Here is a 22,583-nt window from a genome sequence, read left to right on the forward strand (position 1 = left end):
ATGTAACCAAAGGGACGAACAATGAAACCCGGAAAAAAGAAAAGAAAGAAAGATGTAGAGACCAATGAAGACGTATCAGATGAAATGATGAAAGATGACAACGCCAAAGGAAATGAGCAAACAAGCAAAGAAACAAATATCAACTTTTCAAATGATCCCGATATAAATCAAGTAGAGAACATCTTTGATTTTGAAGAGCCAAAAGATGTTTTAAACAAGTATGTGATCATTCAGTACAATGGCAAGCCATATCCAAGTTTCGTTGTTAATATAGATGAACAAGATGTCCGCGTGAGGTGCATGCATCGTATTGGCAAACTGGACAAATGCCACTTCTATTGGCCCAGATGTTTGTACGACATGGATGATGTAATCACGGTTATCCTTGAGCCATTGAAAATAGGCAGAAAATTCTATGTGGATCCAAACATTTGGAAAATGATCTTGAACCGCTTTCAGTGACCAATACATGCTTTGGTATCTTGAAATAACATTTACAAGTTTGCGTTTGTTATTGTTCTTAAATTCAGTTCATAATCAATGATAAATATCATTTCAGTTTGTATTAAACATATTAAAAGTTACCTGTGACTTTCTTGTGAATTAATCTGCAGTAAAACAATATTTCATTATCTCCTCCAAATCAATTTAATTGGCATTTGAAAATATATTTACAAGATAAATAATTTTGCACTTCAATTACTTTCACGGGTACAGGAAAGATAATGTAATAATGTTTTCAACTAGTGTCCAATGAAATGCTAAATTATACCTCATAAATAGAACAGTGTCCATGGTAAAACACTATGCGTCTTTTGTATAACAAACATGAATTTTACGCCAGCACCTACAGAGAATGCCTGTTACTTGTGTAATGCTTATGCAATAATGTTCATTTTGTCATTTTCAATGCATTGAGATGCTTTCAAATTGTCCAAATGAATGAAAACCTTAAAATTTATATTCTCATGGCAGAATAAAGTCTATGGTGTAACGTAATTGTCTTTGGTGAAACATATGGAAATTGAATTGTGCATATTGGCTGAACTTTGGGGCAAAATTATGCAGTTTGATAATGACTACTGTTCAGTGTATGCATACATAAGTTATAACTGTCAAAATATACACTTGTTTCTTTTTTAAAATCATACATTTCTTTCTTTCGATGAAAGTTGTCCTGCGTGTAACATTTCTGTCTTTGGACTAACAAATTTGTCCCTTGTGTAACATCCCATTTTTATTGAGTTTTTTAAAAGATATTCAGGAATTTCAATTTTTTTCATGTCAGGTTTGTTTATTATGTGACATACACAAGTTTCCCAAAAACATTGATGAAAAAATTGGGAATGTTTTTTTTCTGTGTGCAATATAAGGTCATAAGACAGGTGCAAATTTCTCATTTACACACTTCACGTTGAAATATAAGAAAAATAAGCACTATTGAATTTCTGTTTTATATTTGAAATTACGAAAAACATATGAAAATTCATGAACAATAAATATTAATGAAAATTACAAATATTTCTTCTGTGTTACACCAAAGACAATTTTCCTTTCAGATGGTTGAAAAATCATATTTTAATGAAAATCTATTTGGTGTACTGTTGGCGTATTTTAGCAAACTGATAACATGATATGCTGAATTCTGGATATGATAAATTCATCGTGGTTGTAAATATTTAATTTTTGAAAAAGTGACGCTTCATGACATTCACCTTTTTTTATAATGACCCATATATCTGATTAAATACAAAATGAACTTATATTATCATGAATCAAATTCATAAGACAAAAATACATGTACCATCAGGCAAGATCGTTTGTAAAAGACTCAGTCAAAGATGTACCGTGTCTCGCAGTGGCGGGTCTGGGGGTTACGGGGATTGCACCCCCCCCCCCCCCTTTGGATTCACTAAATTAAAGAGAGAGAGGGGGAGGAGAGAATGACTATAGAGTTATTTATTTTTATATAGTTTGTATCTGTAATATTTCATTTTATTTAAAAAAAAAACCAAATTACTGGGAGTAAATCGGAATGCATTTTAAAACAGGATTCGTTTTAAAATCAAGAGTGACAGATCTACGTCTGATAATTATACAATAACATTAATCCAAATTTGAATTAAGAAATACAAATTGATAGCATCCCTGTTAAGTTGTCGTTTAATTATATTAACGTACGTTATAGCAACTCTCATTTCAGTGGCGGATTTAAGGGGAGCGCAGCCGCCGCCGCCCCCCCCCCCCCCTAAAATTTTCAAATTTAAGGTAAATCATGATATCTTGTTTAGACAAATGTACTAAACGATAAAAGAAGCAATAATTTCTTCCACTCCCGGAGAAATGAATGACAAAATCTTTTTGCTTTCTTGAATTACTTCATTGGGAGAACTTAATTTTTTCCAAAAACCCTTAAAATTTGCGTCATAAAATTTACTAATTTCACCTGATTAAGAATGATAGAAAATAGTAAAAATGACTTAAATAGGAGACATATTTTAAGCCCTATAAAATCTGTAAAATCCAGGAGCTTTCGGGGGCTTCGCCCCTGGGCCCCCCACCCTGGACCCACTGGGGGCCTCAAGGCGGCCCCCAAACCCCCTGCCTCATAAAGTGGCGCCCTCGTAACAGCAATTCCTGGATCCGCCCCTGCATTTCCTCTTCACCCCCTTTGAAATTTTTTTTAGATCCGCGCCTGTCTCGCTCTGCCTGAGGAATGAATGATCGCCGACAAGTAATGTCACTGAACTATATTTATTCATTTACTATTTAACCTTAAATTTATTCATTCATTTATGCATATTTGTGTTTAAAGTGAGTTCTAAACACATAAGTAGAATGATTGCGTAAATGTGACCTTAATCTGGAATGGTAAAATTGATGCTACGTCTTTCCGTGCGAATTCACCGGTGTTCAGGTCGTTGGAAATTAAAATATTACCATTTCTATATAATGTTTCTTTTTCCCCACAATAGAAGATGAAATATTTGTGTTTGAAATGAATACATGACAGTAATTGGAATTCATTTCATGGACACGCAATATAATCAGCATAATATTTGATGTATGATGTTACAATTTTTTTACTTTGACGTTTCTAATATTTTTACAGATGTGTCCCAAAAATTGTCATTAAAACGTTAAATAACGTGATATCAGCATAAATTTGGTATTTTTGTGAACAGAAAATGATACATAATAAAATTCTAGGAAAAACTAAAATTGTGAAATTTTGACCGTAAGGGCCCTTTTCTCATGATGCCAGTCATATGACTAATTTGGACTCATCCTAAAGTCATAACCCTGGGTTATGAAATTCACCATTTTTTGTACATCCTTTTCTGCTATTTCTAAGTATGCACTTAGATTTTATACAGTATCAGCAAACTTACACATAAATACTATATATACCAAGTTTGGCCCCACCCTGGGGTCAAAACCCTTACTCTGGAGAAAATCAAATTTACAATTTTGGTAAAAGACTAACTGCTCTATCCATTTAGTTTCAATTTAGTATCAAAAGCACTAAAGAAAATGTTATTTAAGTGTTTTACACGTTAAACAACTATATAACAAGTTTGGCCCTGCCCTGGGGTCAGAACCCCTACCCCGGGAGTCATGAAATTTACAATTTTGGTTGAGGTCTTCCTGATCTATATCACTGTGCATTTAGTTTTTCTTACATGTGTGTGGTCATTGAGAAGAAGATTTTTGAAAAGTTGTCGTTTTTGGGCAGTTTTTGCCCCACCCCTAAGGCCCCAGGGGTGCTTGGAGTTCCGAAATTTACAATTTATGTCCCCCTTGTCCCAATGATGCTTCATACCAAATTTGAAAAGAATTCTACTGGTAATTATTAAGAAGAAGTTAAAAATGTTTAATTGTTAACGCATGACTCACAACGGACGACGACGGACGAAAACCAATCGCAATAAAAATATAAAATTTGGTTAAGGAAGGTTTGAAAAGCATAAAATACTTTTGGTTTGAAATTTGTACATCTCTACAGAGAGAGAAATTATTTTGAATCCATTTACAAAGGGCTGATAACTCTGTATTTTCCTTCATGTTTAATATACAAGGATATATTGTCAACTATCTTCTGATAGAAAATAAGTTGCACATTTCTATTTTCAGTATGTTTTACATGTGAATATGCAAAAAGGTATGTGTTCTGTTTGAACAACAAGTCTTAAATTCCCACTGATTTAATACATAAATGGCAAGTAACTCTTTTTTTTCTCAGCAAACATGGAGCACTATGAGATCAGATATATATTTTGTAAAATACTGGTATTCAAAATCATGGGTACATTTCATGATTTACATTTCTGGAGCTTTGTCTACCATTACTTGATTTTTGAAAAGCTATCTAGCAATAAATTACATTGCATGTATTTCAGAGCTGCACATATGAACTCTGCATGACTACTGACTACTTAATGACTACTTATGAACTCTTGACTACTTATGAACTCTGACTACTTATGAACTCTGACTACTTGCAGTAGAAAATGTGAAAATAGCATCTTTCAATTCATTTTTTGAGTTTTTTTAAAAACAACTGGGGACTGAATATGGGTCTAAGAGTCCCTTCTTCTCCAACATTTTCTTTAAACATCAGTAACAAGGAGAGAGAAAATGCAATGGACCAGACCAAGATCTGAAACCATAAGCATATTCAGTAACAGGGAGGGAGAAAATGCAATGGACCAGACCAAGATTTGAACCCAGGCCTCCTGAATATCTAGCTAGGTTCTCTACCAATTGAGATATGAGGGGCATTTGAAATGTTCTGAATATCCTTATTAAAAGTACAATGCTGAATCAAAATAGAATGTTTTTTACATGTATGTAAATGTCAGGTAAATGGACTTTAATTGTAACATCACAAAAATATTTTCCGACAAATTTGATGTAATATATGTATGTCATATTCAAGCCATATTGGTTGACTGATGTAAAAAATGAGTGAAAAAGAGAATGACATTTTAACTTAGTAAAGAGCTTATTGCAAAGTTCGTGCATTATTAGAGTTTACGCCAACTGACATTAAAGTTGATTTGAACAAAGTTTACGGAGAGCAAGCATTCTCATATGCATCAGCATTAACATGGACACATTTTAAATCAGGCAGAGAGTTGCTTGCAGATGATCCTCATTCTGGTTGTCCATTGTCTCAGCGCATACGAGAAGACATCGTTGCTGTGAAAACTGTAATTGCTAAAGAAGCAAGATATACCTCAGCGATCGACTTCATCGTGCTGTGGGAAGTGCCGCTTTTGAGTGTATGAAGGGTATACCTAAAGAGGCATACAGATCAGCATTTTCCAGATGAATAAAAAGACTCAGAAAGTGTATTCAAGTCAATGGTGAGTATTTTGAAGGATTTGAGTTTAAGACGTTACATTTTCAATAACACATCAATATTCAGAACTTTTCAAACATCCCTCGTATATTGCCACCAGCGATCAAACCCATCTGACCATCACATTCCTTTCTCCTTAAATGTTTTCACTTCTTGATTTTTATTCCCTGGCAGGCATTCTCCCCTGTCAGTTCTAAAGGCTGGTCCACAGCACCAAATGTAACAGGAAGGGAGAAAATGCAATGGACCACATTGGATTTGAACCTGGGGCTCCTGAATCTCTAGTTAGGTGCTCTACAAACTAAGCTATCTGGCCACTGTCAATCGAACAGGTGTGACTGTCAAACATCAATAAAACCATGAAGACAAGTCTCTAAGAATTAATAAATATACTAGTCAAGATCTTATACTAGTCAAGATCTGAAAGGTCAACAAACCTTAAATGGTCATGAGGCAGGGCCTCTGAGAAGACAGCACGTAGTTCCCCGACCTCTTTTCCACCTGCAGCACTAAACATGTGCATTTTCTGAAAGTACTGTGCTGCGATCGACTTCATTTGGCTCTTGTCTTGCTCTCTGGCACTAGCTGACAGGTCCACTTTCTGGGCAGGATTTTCAAGCAAGAGAGTGACAGAAAAGAAAACTGCTCTCAAATGATACCGGCACAACTCTGCCATAGGATCGTCAAAGAAACGCTGTAAAGAATCTTCAAGAAAAAAATATAAGACAAGTTCAGAAACCATAATTGTAAGATTTAAACAGATTTTGAATTAATTAGTCACATGATGACACGAAACCATGTATGTGATATATCATGTAACCATTTTTCATGAGGGTGCATAGCCCCCAAGTGTCAAATATTATACATTTATTGCATGATAGTGAGGGAGATATGAAGATTTATTCACCCAAGAAAAATCATATTCCTCTCGGGATATGATTTTTCTTGGGTGAATAAATCTTCATATCTCCCTCACTATCATGCAATAAATTGTTTATTATACCGAAACAAAGCAAGACCACAAAATTGTAATTGAGGTTGGAGTTTACTCATCTATACATCGTACATGTATGTAGCTAAGATCGCCCTAACAGTAACATCGTGCCGTCAACGTATATATAGAAAGTACAAACAGCGAAACACAGTGATATGATAACCAGTTTTTGTATTTCCATTCTCCTTGAATGCTGATTTACTTGCATGTTTTTATATCAACCAAAATCATGCAGTCAATTTAAAAACTGTGTATCAGAGACCCGCATATTTTGTGCCTTACAAACTATGAAAGTAGAATGACTCGGACTTATTGTGACATCATAATACACTTCGTCTACTTTGACGTTAAATTTATGAAAATGCACGAAGCTGCCCAAGGGGAAATATGATAGGGAGATATGATGTTTGAGAGGGAGATATGAAGTTTTGTCTTCCCTGGCACGTGACTGTCTAGACCAATCAGATTACGCGTTGTATAGAATTCTCATACTGAGGTATAATAATACACAATATATCCCATACATGGTTGAGTTGTCAGTCATGTCACTGGCTTGAATTTTCCAAGGATTTGGTGTTGTCTAGTGCAAATTGATGAGCCAATTTTTGCTTCAGTCTTTAGTTGCCTCTTAAGACAAGCAAGGGTACTGAGGATCTATCCACGCAATGACATGAAGGAGGTGGATCTCATTAATATTCATGAATACAGTATCACATGTGTGATAACATATATCAGCACTGTATATGATGTGTCAACTCATAAACATCAAAGAAAAACACAACACCAATGAACATGATAAAATACAATAAAAAGTTTTAAAATCATTAAAATGTACAACATTCTTTAGATTTGAAATATCCTTCCACTTTTCAATCATTTGATACTAACAGATTCCATCATACATACCTCTACCTGTTCTTGCATCCTTCTTTAATCCAGATCTCACAGCTACAAAAAGATGTATATTGCTAATACTCATATCAAAAGGTCAAATATATATATATTTGACCTTTCCAAAATGGCCTTAGTCCAAAAGTCCCTGTCCCAAGGAATATTTCTGATCAATTATGATCAATTTCTGATGAAAGATTTAGGAAATATGAGCTCATATGTCCAATAAGGTTTTGGAATTAGGTCCAGGGGTGCAAATAAAGGTCAAAAGGGGACACATTCTTCTAAATGCTTGTCATTGGAATTGATTCTACAGTTGGGGATTTAGGATTATAACTTGGATATAACCTGTAGATGTGCAATAAAGTTTCTGATTCTGCAACTGATCTATATTTTCTGTCTGAGTGATAAAATTTTAATTTTTGAAGGCAAGTTCAGTCTCTAGTAACTATGATCTAGAATGATGAAGCTTACAATAACTATATCTGAAAGGATGCATACCATTAAACTTGCTTCACGTTCTGAAATTGACCTATATTTTCCAACAGGGTGTCCAAATAAGGGTAAAATAGGGCCCAGGGATTTTCCACACCATTTTGGGAATGGGGCCTGGGCCTTTAGAATTGGGAATTTTAACGCCATTTTGTCCAAATTGGGAATTTTAGAAATTCACAGTTTTACAACATATTTCTTAAAATACGCTTTTTTTTTCAATAAAAAGATGAACATTTTCTCTTCATTCATAGAAGTTTTTCTTATCATAACATTCTGTTTTTCATTGCAATCAGGATTAAATGACACTTAAACCTATTTTTCAATGATGCATGGACTGACGGAACACCAGCTTTCAAATTTCCAAGTGACCCTAGCTTCTAGTTCTCAGATGGTTCTTCAAAATTGTCAGGAAGAGAAAATAGACAGCATTTTCCCCATTTTACTTGCAATTCATGGCTATTAATATTGTGTATTTATACTTTTGAATACTGGATGGATTTTTTTTCAATTACAGTTGAATTAAATTTAGATTTAATCATGGAGTTTCAATTACATATTGTATTGCTTTGAAATTTGACATAAACAGCCTAACCATATATAAATTATTTTTCAAATCATGATTTAGTTCATCATGAAACTCTCTGTGATACTATCTATGCCAATATACTTGTTCAATCAGTAGGAAAAGCACCAGGCTTGGGAAGTTATATTTTCATATCCAATAAAATCATTTTGTAAAGTAAATATATCTCTAAATGTACATATGTTAATATTAATGATAAAAGTAAGCTAAATTTGAACTAATGCTGCTTTATACAATGCAGCATACAATATCACAATTTCTGGTGATTAGACTCTCCAAACGAAGTGTGCTGCTTCAAAGATTAAAACAATTATTTTCACACAAAGTACACTGAAAATACATTCTAAATATATATATGATATTTACCTAATAACTCTCAGATAGGTTAAGGAAGTGGGTACAATAAGTGAAGCAACAATATAGCACGTATTAATCAAAGAAAAAAATGGAGGAAATTCGGATTTATCGAACAGTTGCCGATATTTCTGGAGTGTTTTATAAAATGAACTATGATGGTAGTGCTGCTGAATTATATTGAATCATTCCACTTTCCCTATGACAATATTGCAAAACAAGACAATTTTTTATTTGACATGAATTGAGAAATTTTGTGGACAAATTGGGAAAAAATACTACTATTTTGCATTGGGAATGGGGCCGAATTTCGGCCCTCTACAACTGGGTGGAAAATCCCTGTAGGGGGACATTTTTATGAATTTTTATCACTGAAACTCATTCTACAGTTAAGGGTTTAGGATCCTAGCTTATTGATAGAATGATTGTGTTTAGCTTGGAGATATGCAATATGGTTTACAATGCTGCAATTGAATTTTAAAATATTCCATATGGGTGACGAAGTTAAAATCTATAACGACAGAACCAATCCCAAGTAGCAAATACCTTCATGTCTTAGAATGATGAAACTTACAAGAATTATACCTGAAAGTATACATAACATTAAACTTGCTTCACTGTTGAAATTGACCTATATTTTCCAAATGAGTGACCAAGTTCAATTTTAGCTAGCGGATTTATACCTCATACAGTGATGAAAGTTGCACAAGTTACACTTGTAAGAATACATTTTTAAATGTTGCATTTGATCTATGTTCCAAAAAAGTCAAACCAGTTAAATATCATAGGCAGTTTCAATTCCTTTTAAGTATGATTTTTGTCGAACTCCAATTACATTTTATGAGGTAGCCACAAAAAAAACCCATCCCTTTTTGCATAGAATTAGGAATATCTTAAAGATGTGCAATATGGTTTTGGAATTTTGATTTAGATCCAGCAGTCCAAATAAGGATCAAAAAGGGACATTCTACAGTGATGAAACCTGCATGCATCCTACTAGTAATTCACGAGGAGAGAGTGTTAATGTTGGGGTAGGGGTGTTCAATCTATCAACGTTATATTCTACAGAGAACTTACATATATCATCATCTGTATACAGATACATTTTTTCAGATGTTAATTTTGTCTCAAGTAATCAAAATACATGAGAGCCATATTAAAATTTGAACTGCTTCAAAAAATATCAACATACGTCTACGAGAAAAAGGGGGAACATATGCACCAAGTACGATGACTGACTACACATGCAACCATTCGGAGAAGAATATTAAAATGTGGTTGTTATCAGAAACCAACACAGACGATAGATGAGCTAGAGAAGGTTTTGAAAATGCAAACAAAAAGTGGCCTTGAAACATGTAAAACATCACATCCTAATTATGATCCATGTTATAGCGACACCCCCCCCCCCCCCCCCCCCCCCCCCCCCCTTCACTTGCACATGGGCGTTTGGGATTTCTATCGATGTAATACATGATATAGTGTGGTACATATATTTAAGAGATAAATTAAATTCTTGAAAATACCCAAGGGTATGAACTGCGATGCTTCATGCCGGCATACTTCATGAAGTGTGTTTGTCGCTGATGACTTCTTACAGATCTGTTGTAAATTTCAACAGCGTCGTCTGTCATAATGCTATCAATGTTTTTGCTACTGACTATCTATAGGATATAGCAGACAATCATGTGACACACTTTATAAAATGATAGCGACATTCTAGATTGAAGTAAAATATTGTACTACTGTACACATTAAACTAAAGAAAGGCTTAATCTCTCACTAGTAACAGTGCTTCCGGATCTTCCTGATGCCACGCTGAAGTTACTATTCATAGATGATTCCATATCTGTCAGTTGATCTGGGGCAAGAGAAAAGTATTGTTCCTCCCCTGTAAGAAAATTGTTTCATTTTAAAGTGATACATTTCTCTAGTTTCTTTATCATGTGCAAAAGGATTTTTACAACATCAATACATGTCTATCCAAAGATAAACAAGAAATGTTTGTAAAACATATATGCCCCCTACGGTACAAAATTGAAAAGAGTTATACACATGCATCATTTAATTGATAGTAGTGCCAAATCAATTCAAGATATTGAGTGGACAATATCTTCCTATGTCAAGAATGGATTGACCATGTGACCTAAAATCAATAGGTCTACTCATTATGCTATACCAGTGTACCAAGTTTGGTGTCAATCAAGTAAATGATTCTTAAGATATAGGAGATAATATATTACTATGTCCAGTTTCACCCTTGACCTTTGACCATGTGACCTCAAAATCAATATGGTTAATCTACTCCTTAAGATGTACCAGCGTACCAAGTTTGATGTCTGTCAAGCAAAGGGTTCTCAAGATAATGAGCAGACAATATCTTTCTATGTCCAGTTTGACCCTTGGCCTTTGACCTCAAAATCAATAGCAGTCATCTACTCCTGAAGATGTACCAGTGAACCAAGTTTGATGTCTGTCGAGCAAAGGGTTCTCAAGATATTGAGCAGACGGTATATTCCTATGTCCAGTTTGACCCTTGACCTTTGACCATGTGACCTCAAAATCAATACGGGTCATCTACTCCTCACAAAGTATCAGTGTACTAAGTTTAATGTCTGTCAAGGAAAGGTTTATTAAGATATTGAGCGGACAGCATCTTCCTATGTCCAGAGTAGATTGACCCTTGACCTTTTGACCTGAAAATCAATAGGGGTCTTCTTCTACTCGTAACCAATCCACATAAAAATATCATTACAATGAAGTGCATGGTTTTCATGATATTGAGCGGACAACATGAGGTCTACCGACCAATCGACTGACATACCGACCGACCAACAGGTGCAAAGCAATATGCCCCTCTTCTTTGAAGGGGGCATAAAAAAAATGCAAGGTGCAGATCCTGATCATCTGTTATGATGAAGAGACAAAAATCTAACTACAAAAGAATTACAAGTATGTTCTACAGTAACAAATACTAGAATGGATTGAAGGATGTTTACACGTGACTTTTGATAACGCGAAGTTCAAGGGACCTTGATAAAACTTTGAGTGATCAAGGGATCGAAGGTCAAGACAAATCTAGAGATGAAAAGTCCAAATGCTCAGGTGAGCTAAAAAGTAAATATAGCGGGTACGCATAAATTACATTTGCTGCTGATAAAGTCTGTTAGGCGTCTATAAATAGTCCAACGTACATCAAGGGAATCCCAACATGATGCATATAATTTAGACACAACTGTCTTAATTTAGGTCTGAAAGAGTGTAAAACAATGAGTCACTAAAAGGTGTTTGATATTTTCATTTCTCTTTAACTTAAGGCACAGTACTAATAAAATACACAGCTTTACACAGAAAAGACCACCAATGATCTCTGACCTCTGAAAGTCTGCACTGGACACATGACTGTCACTTGATTCTTGCATTAGAAATAACCAAGTGACAGTTGTTTGTAAACTCCGATTTAAAATCAAACAATTCTGGTTAAAACAGGTGAAATAATGTAGAAAATATTGTACAGCCTCATAACTATGCATGTGTGATGATTTAACAGCATTTTTAAATGTTGGAAAATATTTACCGAAATTCAGACCATACAACTTTTAACAGTCACCTGAGTATCATAGCCCATACAGGGTGTAAATTTGCATTTAAGCTTCAATATAGAGTCTTTTGTGCACATGTTTATAATCTTTCAAAATATGCATAAAATTCCTATTCAATTACAAAAGAAGAAAAAATGGAAGTTTGAAGCATATAAATCATTTTGTCATTCCCCAACCCTCAACTTCTCTCCCCCTCCCCCCCAAAAAATCCTGAACCCTGACCTATGGGCTGTGTAATTTACAATTTAAGAAGAGGACATTACAGACATCATGATAATGCATATAGTTTATCTTCCATGACTGAAAGTAGAGAAGAAAAAATACATTTTTCATACATTTTCATGATGTGGCCATATATATTGGCCCTGCTCAAGGAGACATATCCAGGAGCCATGAATTTCACAATTAAGGTAGAGAGCTTCATGGACATCATAATCATGTATTTAGTTTTTCTCAAATATATATGAGAGTAGAGAAAGAAGATTTTCCAAGGTTTAATATATTTTCACTATATGGCCATATTAGCTCCATCCTAGGGACTAGACCCCTGACCCAGGGACCATGAATTTTACAATTTAAGTAGAAAACTTCATGGACATCATAACCCTGCATTTAGTCTTTCCTAAATATATATGGGAGCAAAGAAGAAGATTTTCTAAGAGTTAATACAAGTTCACTATATCGTCATATTGGCCCCGCCCAAGAGCCTGAAACCCTGATCTAGGGGCCATGAGTAACCCAGGGGCCATGAGTAGAGGGCTTCATGGACATAGTAACCATGCATTCGGTTTTTCCCTCGTAAGTGTGGGAGTAGGAGGGAAGATTTTTGAAAATTTGGTATTTTTTAGTATTTTGGCCCCACCCATGAGATCCTGGAAGGGCTAAGATCATAAATTTCAGATTTCACATTCTTCTTATCCTAAACAAGAGGCCCATGGGCCACATCGCTCACCTGAGTCACCTTGGCCCATATCTGAAGACTTTCCATATATATTTGCATGTAAAACCTTAGTCCCTATTATGGCCCAAACTACCCTTTGCAAATTTGAATCTACACTATGTCAGAAAGCTTTCATGTAAATGTCAACTTCTTTGGCCCAATGGTTCTTGAGAAGAAGATATTTAAAGCTTTTTCCTTTATTTGTATGTAAAACTTTGAACCCCCCCCCCCCCCCCCACTTGTGGCCCCATCCTACCCCCCGGGGGCCATGATTTTAACAAACTTGAATCTGCACTATGTCAGAAAGTTTTCTTGTAAATATCAGCTTTTCTGACTCAGTGGTTATTGAGAAAAAGATTTTAACTATATATTTGTATGTAAAACTTTGATCCCCCTTGTGGTCCCATCCTACCTCCGGGGGCCATGATTTGAACAAACTTGAATCTGCACTATGTCAGAAAGTTTTCATGTAAAAATCAGCTTTTCTGGCTCAATGGTTCTTGAAAAGAAGATTTTTCCTATATATTTGTATGTAAAACTTTGATCCCCTATTGTGACCCCATCCAACCCCCGAAGCCCATGATTTGAACAAACTTGAATCTGCATAATGTCAGGAAACTTTCATGTAAATCTCAGCTTTTCTGGCTTAGTGGTTCTTGAGAAGAAGATTTTTAAAGTTTTTCCCTATATATTTGTGTGTAAAACTTTGATCCCCCCTTGGGGCCCCATCTTATCCCCGGGGGCCATGATTTGAACAAACTTGAATCTGCACAATGTCAGAAAGTTTTCATGTAAATATCAGCTTTTCTGGCTCAGTGGTTCTTGAGAAGAAGATTTTTAAAGTTTTTCCCTATATATTTGTATGTAAAACTTTGATCCCCCTTGTGGCCCCATCCTACCACCGGGGGCCATGATTTGAACAAACTCGAATCTGCAATATGTCAGGAAGCTTTCAGGTAAATTTCAGCTCTTCTGGCCCAGTGGTTCTTGAGAAGAAGATTTTTAAATGACCCCACCCTATTTTTGCATTTTTGTGATTATCTCCCCTTTGAAAGGGACATGGCCCTTCATTTGAAGAAACTTGAAAGCCCTTCACCCAAGGACGCTTTTGGCCATGTTTGGTTGAAATTGGCCCAGTGGTTCTGGAGAAGAAGTCGAAAATGTGAAAAGTTTAACAGACAGACGGACAGACAGACAGACGACGGACAAAAAGCGATCAGAAAAGCTCACTTTAGCTTTCAGCTCAGGTGAGCTAAAAAAGCTTCACACCAAAAATGGTGAGAATTGGTCTTGTAGTTTTCAAGAAAAAGCTACAAATGTAAATTTGTTAACAGACGATGCATGGTGTATGACACACGGTGCATACGACGACGGATGAAGACAAAAAACAATAGGTCACTCAAGTGACTCAGGTGACCTAACAATGTAAAATTGTTAACGGACAATGATGAACGAAGACCAACAATGACCTAATAATATTTTCTAAGATTAATTCACTATTCAACCATCATGGCCCCACCCTTGAGGCACATTTTGGTGGAGATCTTCTTGTACTTCCTCACCATGCATTCAGTTTATCTTCAAGATGTGCCGTAATAGAGAAGATTTTCAAAGATTAAGTACATTTTCACTATTTGACGATTTTGGCCCCACCCTCGAGACAAATCCCCTACCCTATAGGTCATGAAAAGCACAATTTTGGTAGAGGGCTTCCTGCTTTCATTCATAAGTATATTTTCACTATTCGACCATTTTGGCCTTGCCCTTAAGGTACCGTAGAACCCCTGCCCTAGGGCCTGGGGGTCATGAAAACACAATTTTTGTAGAGGGCTTTATGCCCTTTTTAACTATGCATTCGTTTTATCTTTAAGATGTGCTAGAGTAGAAAAGATTTTTGAAAATTTGGCTTATTTTTAGCAGTTCCAGATGACCTACATGACCTACCTCACATGTAATTATTGCATTCTGTCATACTTTAACGTTTATATATATTTTTTATTATGCTGTACTGGAAAAGAAACTCTTGTTGAAGTGAAGAAATTACCTGTGGAGTGGGTCATGACATCATGGAGATCTGTGGTCATCACTGTGTCTGTGTGGTGGGAGTGGATTCTGTCTGAGTGGAGCTGCCGCTGAAGCTCCGTCTCCACTTTCCTGTAATCATCCTCACTCATTGGTTTACTCTTACTTCTGGTTCGCGTTCTTCTTCCATCAGAGGAGCCTGAAACAGAGAACTATGTGATATCTGTGTCTGAAACAGAGAACCATATGATATGCAATATCTGTGTCTGATACAGAGAACCATGTGATATGTGATATCTGTGTCTGATACGGAGTACCATTTGATATCTGTGTCTGAAACAGAGAACCGTGCGATATCTGTCTGAAACAGAGAACCATGTAATATTTGTGTCTGATACAGAGAACCATGTGATATCTGTGTCTCAAATAGAGAACCATGTGATATCTGTGTCTCAAACAGAGAACCATGTGATATTTGTGTCTGATACAGAGAACCATGTGATATCTGTGTCTGATGGAGAGAACCATGTGATATCTGTGTCTGAAACAGAGAACCGTGCGATATCTGTGTCTGAAACAGAGAACCATGTAATATTTGTGTCTGATACAGAGAAAACCATGTGATATCTGTGTCTCAAATAGAGAACCATGTGATATCTGTGTCTCAAATAGAGAACCATGTGATATCTGTGTCTCAAACAGAGAACCATGTGATATTTGTGTCTGATACAGAGAACCATGTGATATCTGTGTCTGATGCAGAGAACCATGTGATAGCTGTGTCTCAAACAGAAAACCATGCAATAGCTGCATCTCAAATAGAGAACCATGTGATATCTGTGTCTCAAATAAAGAACCATGTGATATCTGTGTCTCAAACAGAGAACCATGTGATATCTGTGTCTAAAACAGAGAACCATGCGATATCTGTGTCTGAAACAGAGAACCATGCGATATCTATGTCTGATACGGAGATCATGTGATATCTGTGTCTGATACAGAGAACCATGTGATATCTGTGTCTGATACAGAGAACCATGTGATACCTGTGTCTCAAACAGAGAACCATGCAATATCTGTGTCTCAAATAGAGAACCATGTGATATATGTGTCTCAAATAGAGAACCATGTGATATCTGTGTCTAAAACAGAGAACCATGTGATATCAGTCATGGGTATCTGACAATGTTTGTAAGATTACATTTGCAAAAGTGGTAGGGTATAAATTGGCTTTATAATTTTCTAAAATTTTAAAATCATTGATTTTGGTGAAAGATCTATAATTATTCAGATGGATTCATGTCAAATACCATCCTCTCATTATGACATCATAATCCTATGGGCTTCTGTGTTATGACATCATAATGTGTATCATTATTCCTAAATCCTTCAAACTACATTAGTCAATATGCCAATTTTTTGCATTTGATTAATATTTCATATAAGCCCTAACCTCCAGTCCAATTTTCTAATGATAGATTAAAGGTAAAAGGGCATTAATGGATCAATATACTCATACAAAACATTTCGTATCCTGAGATGGGGCAACAAAATAGGTTTTTTTTAACAAAATGCCTGAGTTTACAAAGTTCACATCTTTGATTTCACTGACTTTTATGAAAATAAGTCCAGCATTAAGATATGTAAAAATATAAGATAAATTATTACTTGGTGAGATAAAGCCATCAATCAGATCTAGAACAGAGTGGAATTGACTTGGACTCAATAGCAGATGGACTCCTCCAACATCTAATTCTATCTCAACCTGAAACATTTCTCTAATTGCTGAGTTTTCTGGAAATCACATGCAAACATAATTTTAATCATAATAAATAAACTTAATACAAAGAAATTGTCTATTTCAATTTAGCAAAAGATCAGTGAACCTTACTGATCACCGAAGTAAAAGGATGGATTCTTGTCATATCTCTTTTGACACACAGAAAAGTGGGTGTTGCCATTCTTGTTTTTGTATCAAAGTTTAAGGTAACAATCTTTTCATACCAAAGAACACTGGTGCTTTTTCACAAATTCTATCCTGATTTGCAGTATAAACACTAACATCCATGTATGAACATAGTTCTGTCTTTCAGCAAAGCAAAACCAATTAATACTGCAAAATCAGTAAGAATTAACATGTACCAAATTTCCTCCAATAATTTAAAATTTTTGCATGTTGATTGTTACTTCTGTCATATTTCTAATGCTTAGATTTTGATTTTTTTTTTCTTTAACTTTTTTTGAATAATAGCACTGGTGTCATAAAGGTGCATCATGGCATAAAATGAAGTTGGGGTATCATAAATAAGAGAATTTTTTTCCTAATGGATGAAGTTGTAATTTTTTTTTTTTACATTGAATCAATGAAATTTTGATGCTTTCATTATTGGTGAATTTTCCTCATCTGAAAAAAAGTCAACATTTCCAGTGCACTAAAAATCCTTATTATTATCTTACATTAGTATCTGCATGTGAGCCTACATTTACACCTCATGAATATTGTGATTATTTCTTACATACAAATAAAGTTTGTGTACAAAATTGTCTAGTCTTCAGAGTTAATCAAAGCACCGCACCTTTGGTCCCTGCACTCCATCCTCCTGTTTGATCTTCATCTTTAGACTTGATCTTCCAGTGAAGCCAGCAATCTGTACTGGGTCTGAGAAAACCTCGGTAACTGGTGGCATCCCCTGTTGGTTGCCATGGAAACATGGTGGGGAGCTAGTTGATGACATGAAAATCTGGAACATTGAGAATCAATACTAATCAAATGAAGTCACTGCACATGTTTGCTTTTTTCATATAATATAAAACAAAGCACCATCTCAGAAATGAACATTGTGGTACACATATTACATGCACCTCTACTCCTGTCAATAAAATCAAGAGTCGCGGTAAATATGTCCACATTCTGAGATCTCTAGAACTATATCACTACTACATGCAACACTTCCATTGGGTGTGATACAGTACGACCTGCCCATTTGGATTTAGTGTTGTTGTTTGTTCTCAGCATTCATATATTTTAATTGCTTGCTGTGTAAAATGATTGAAATTTACATCTGCAGCAACTACCAATGAGTGTCAATAAGGGCGAATGTATCAATTTCAATCATACCACTGTTCTCTCTGTGAAGACAATTATCAAATCAAAAATTGTTGACTGTTGCTTGTGCAGGTAACACTATGGTAAGTATTGTTATACACGTCAATTTTTTCCTATATAAAACTAGTACGATTCAGATCCAACATATTAACTGTAAAACCAAGTAACTCTCACACTCTTGGGCTGTTGACAGGCCAATAGTCTGCCCTATTACTATTGGCTACAGAAGTCATGTGATTCTCAGTCTGCTGCTTTGTTTACATAATGGTGAGATTCACTGATTTCACTGCTGATCAAATACAGAATTTATTAGATGAAACACAGAGCAGAAACACAAAAAATATAATTAATTAAAATTAGGATACTGGCTATGTTTTCTTTTAAACTAGTGGATTCAATGATAATTGTATGTAATCACACTGTCCTATCAAAAGTTCAATAAAAAAACCATGTGCATCTAGTAAAATCTGCCTAAAAAATGAACGTGTATAACAAAACAGTTACAGAATGTGTCCTTGGACAACAGTTATTTTGTTTGACTCTCGAACAGATTTGCTGTTTCAGCCTAAGGCTTTGGGCAACACACCTGTTCTTGGGTCAAACAAAACATCTGTTAAATTGTCAACAGACCCAGTCAATAACTGTATACTATTATCAAAGGTTTAAATTTCCATGCCCTCTGTGCAAGAATCTGTGTTGCATACTGCAATTGAGACATTATGCACGTTATTGCATCATAAAACATAACACATCAGTTTTGAGTTTTTTGTGAAACCTTGATGTCCTTAATTGTGATTCAGTAAGTTGATGTACCATATAATGGGTATTTTCTATGGTTGGAAAAAAATGGAAAACAGCAGAAAATACACATTATACGGTATTTATTAGAAAAAAATTGCACGTACAAGGTGATGATACATTGATGAACATTGATGAACTCTGGCTCAGTGGTTCTTGAGATAAAGATTTTTAAAGATTTTCCCTATATATTTGTTTGCAAAACTCTGATCCCCCCTTGTGACCCCATCCTACACCCGGGGGCCATGATTTGAACAAACTTAAATCTGCACTATGTTAGGAAGCTTTCATGTAAATTTCGGCTTTCCTGGCTCAGTGGTTCTTGAGAAGATTTTTAAAGATTTTTCCCTATATATTTGTATGCAAAACTTTGATCCCTTATTGTGGCTCCATCCTACCCCCGGGGGCCATGATTTGAACAAACTTAAATCTGCACTATGTTAGGAAGCTTTCATGTAAATATCAGCTTTTCTGGCTCAGTGGTTCTTGAGAAGAAGATTTTTAAAGATTTTCCTATGTATTTGTATGTAAAACTTTGACCTCCCCCCCTTTGGCCCCATCCTACCCCCGGGGGGCATGATTTGAACAAACTTGAATCTGCACTATGTCAGAAAGCTTTCAAGTAAATATCAGCTTTTCTGGATTGGTGGTTATTGATAAGAAAATTTTTAAAGATTTTCCCTATATATTTGTATGTAAAACTTTTATCCCCTATTATGGCCACATCCAACCCCCGGGGGCCATGATTTTTAACAAATTTGAATCTGCATTATGTCAGGAAGCTTCCATGTAAATCACAGCTTTTCTGGCTCAGTGGTTCTTGAGAAGAAGATTTTTAAAGATTTTTTCTATAGATTTGTATGTAAAACTTTTATCCCCTATTGTGGCCCCATCCTACCCCCGGGGGCCATGATTTGAACAAATTTGAATCTTTACTATGTCAGGAAACTTTCATGTAAATTTCAGCTCTTCTGGCCCAGTGGTTCTTGAGAAGAAGAATTTTAAATGACCCCACCCTATTTTCGCATTTTTGTGATTATCTCCCCTTTGAAAGGGACATGGCCCTTCATTTGATAAACTTGAAAGCCCGTCACTCAAGGATGCTTTTGGCCAAGTTTGGTTGAAATTGGTCCAATGGTTCTGGAGAGGAAAAGTTTACAGACAGATGGACAGACGACAGACAACAGGCCATCAGAAAAGCTCACTTGAGCTTTCAACTCAGGTGAGCTAAAAACTAGAAAAACTAAAACTCAATATCATGGAGAGGAAAAAATATCACGATCATAGTTCGAATTTCCTTAATAGCTCTATATAGTCTTTATCTACAATTATCCATGACTCAAGCACCTATGATTTCAATTATCCATGGACCATCACCATCAGAACTTAATCCACAAGTCTAACCTGTGGTGAGGACCCGGTGGACTCCATTCTGGAGGTCTGCTTGGTGGGATGGCTAAACTCATCACATAAAATCTGAATGCCATCAAGCAGGAGATTTTTGTGAGCTATGGCTGCCGGTTCCCATGTCACTCTTGATGCATCATCTACAGGGCTACCCTCTTCTTTTGCTAGGTCATCAAAATATTCAATTCTGAAGTAAAGAACAAATACATGCTTAGTTCAAAACAGCAAGCCATTAGTGATACATGTTTGCTTTTTTAACATCCTTTCAAATTTTTTTTCAATCATACAAGTTGTCACCAGCTGTAGGTGAAGTACCACAGCCATGAGGTTCTTCATCATGTCAGTGCCTGCCTTGGGACCTTGGTTTTAAGGTCTCATCAGAAAGACCTGCAACTTTTAAATGCTGAACACTTGGAGAAAGAGCAATCTCTACTTATTTTTACCCCTTAGGTATGAAACAGCAGAGGTAGGAGCGGGGCTCGAACACACAACCTCCTAGTCACAAAGCTAGCAATCTAGCCACTGTGACCAGTCCTATTAAGACATACAATACTTAGTACATTAAATACATGTACTTAGTACAGTTAACAAATATCTATAAAGTTAATATCTGGTTGTAGCATCATCACATTAATGACTTGTTTAATGATTAATGATTTGTTTACATAACAAAGAATTGTGAGCTCTGTATCTCCTATGTACCTCAAAAACTGATATTCAAATTGTTGCTGCCCATTAGAAATATCGTAGTTAAGCATTCTAAACATTAGAAATGGAAAAATAAAATTTGAAAATGTTCAGCTCAAATTGTGTCCATGCTCCTTTAAATAGAGAGATTGACTGTATATGTCAAATCAATCTAGTAGAAATATGACAAGTAATTGTCATTTTGGGAAACTGACATCACTATGATAATATTCAATAGTCATTTCTTCCTTCAATTTCATATATCACTGATGTGTGAAGCAATTGGCAGTACTTGGCACAATGCCAAATCACAATCTAAGCAGTTTCCTTTATCTGAAATATTTGTTTGTTGTTTTAAAGTTAAAAATCAGTATATGCACCCAGGGGTGCATGAGCCGAGTTGCATGGGACACATTGTAAAGCCAGGAATGACGTGGTATATTTATAATTGTGAAGAACTAATTTCAGTTTTAAACTTTTCGAGTTACTGTCCAGAAACCATATTTGTCTGAAGTTTTCAATCTATATTCGGTCACTGTGACCTTGACCTTTGTTCTCCAAAATCAATAGGGGCCTTGCTTTGCTGGTATCCAACAATATATCCAAGTTTCATTTGATTCAAATTAAAAATTTTCAAGTTATCCTCCGGAAACCAAAATCCTTTTGGAATTTTAAATCTATTTTCAGTCACTGTGACCTTGACCTTTGACCTATTTTCTCCAAAGTCAATAGGGGTCTTCCTTACCTGGTACATAACAATATCTTCAAGTATCATTTGATTCGGATTTCAACTTTCTGAGTTATCATCCGGAAACCAATTATTTCTGAAATTTTCATTTTATATTCGGTCACTGTGACCTTGACCTTTGACCTTTTTTCTCCAAAATCAATAGGGGTCTTCCTTACCTGGTACCCAACAATATATCAAAGTTTCATTTGATTAGATTGTAAACTTTTCGAGTTATCATCCGGAAACCAATTGTTGACGCCCAACCGCCCGCCCACATCACCAAACCAATAGCCGAGTTCAACTTCGTTGCAACTCGGCTAAAAATATAAACAAAAATAAAAGCTCATTGCAAATTTTCCAAAATACTTTTCAGTGAATTATCACATGAACCCAAAAGAAGCTAACTTGGGACTTTTCCATCAATCAAACCTGTCGGTGCTGTTCCATCACATGTTCTCACCTTATCTAACATGGCTGTAAATCCATACATTACAGAGCTACAAACATTGTCTACAGTCAGATCATTTGGTGTTGGTTTAAGTATCAGCAATGAAAATCGTTTTTCTTGTCATTATTGAGGGAGATGATGGTTGCCAAAATTGAAGTACA

At 35.6% G+C, this 22,583-nt stretch overlaps 1 protein-coding gene across 1 annotated transcript in view; it reads right to left on the bottom strand.

The window, feature by feature from the left end:
- Window positions 1-22,583, bottom strand: part of LOC125651956 (autophagy-related protein 2 homolog B-like) — a 107,416-nt gene that overhangs the window by 78,397 nt on the left and 6,436 nt on the right. Inside the window, exons 5-11 of the mRNA XM_056164563.1 lie at window positions 20,555-20,744; window positions 17,823-17,987; window positions 16,915-17,011; window positions 15,269-15,445; window positions 10,466-10,573; window positions 7,266-7,307; window positions 5,803-6,070 (exon numbers count right to left, since the gene is read on the bottom strand). Coding sequence (XP_056020538.1) covers window positions 5,803-6,070; window positions 7,266-7,307; window positions 10,466-10,573; window positions 15,269-15,445; window positions 16,915-17,011; window positions 17,823-17,987; window positions 20,555-20,744 — 1,047 coding nt within the window. The remainder of the gene's footprint in view (window positions 1-5,802; window positions 6,071-7,265; window positions 7,308-10,465; window positions 10,574-15,268; window positions 15,446-16,914; window positions 17,012-17,822; window positions 17,988-20,554; window positions 20,745-22,583) is intronic.

The sequence above is a fragment of the Ostrea edulis genome, chromosome 5, assembly GCF_947568905.1.
Source record: "Ostrea edulis chromosome 5, xbOstEdul1.1, whole genome shotgun sequence".
In the NCBI taxonomy this organism is placed as follows: domain Eukaryota; kingdom Metazoa; phylum Mollusca; class Bivalvia; order Ostreida; family Ostreidae; genus Ostrea; species Ostrea edulis.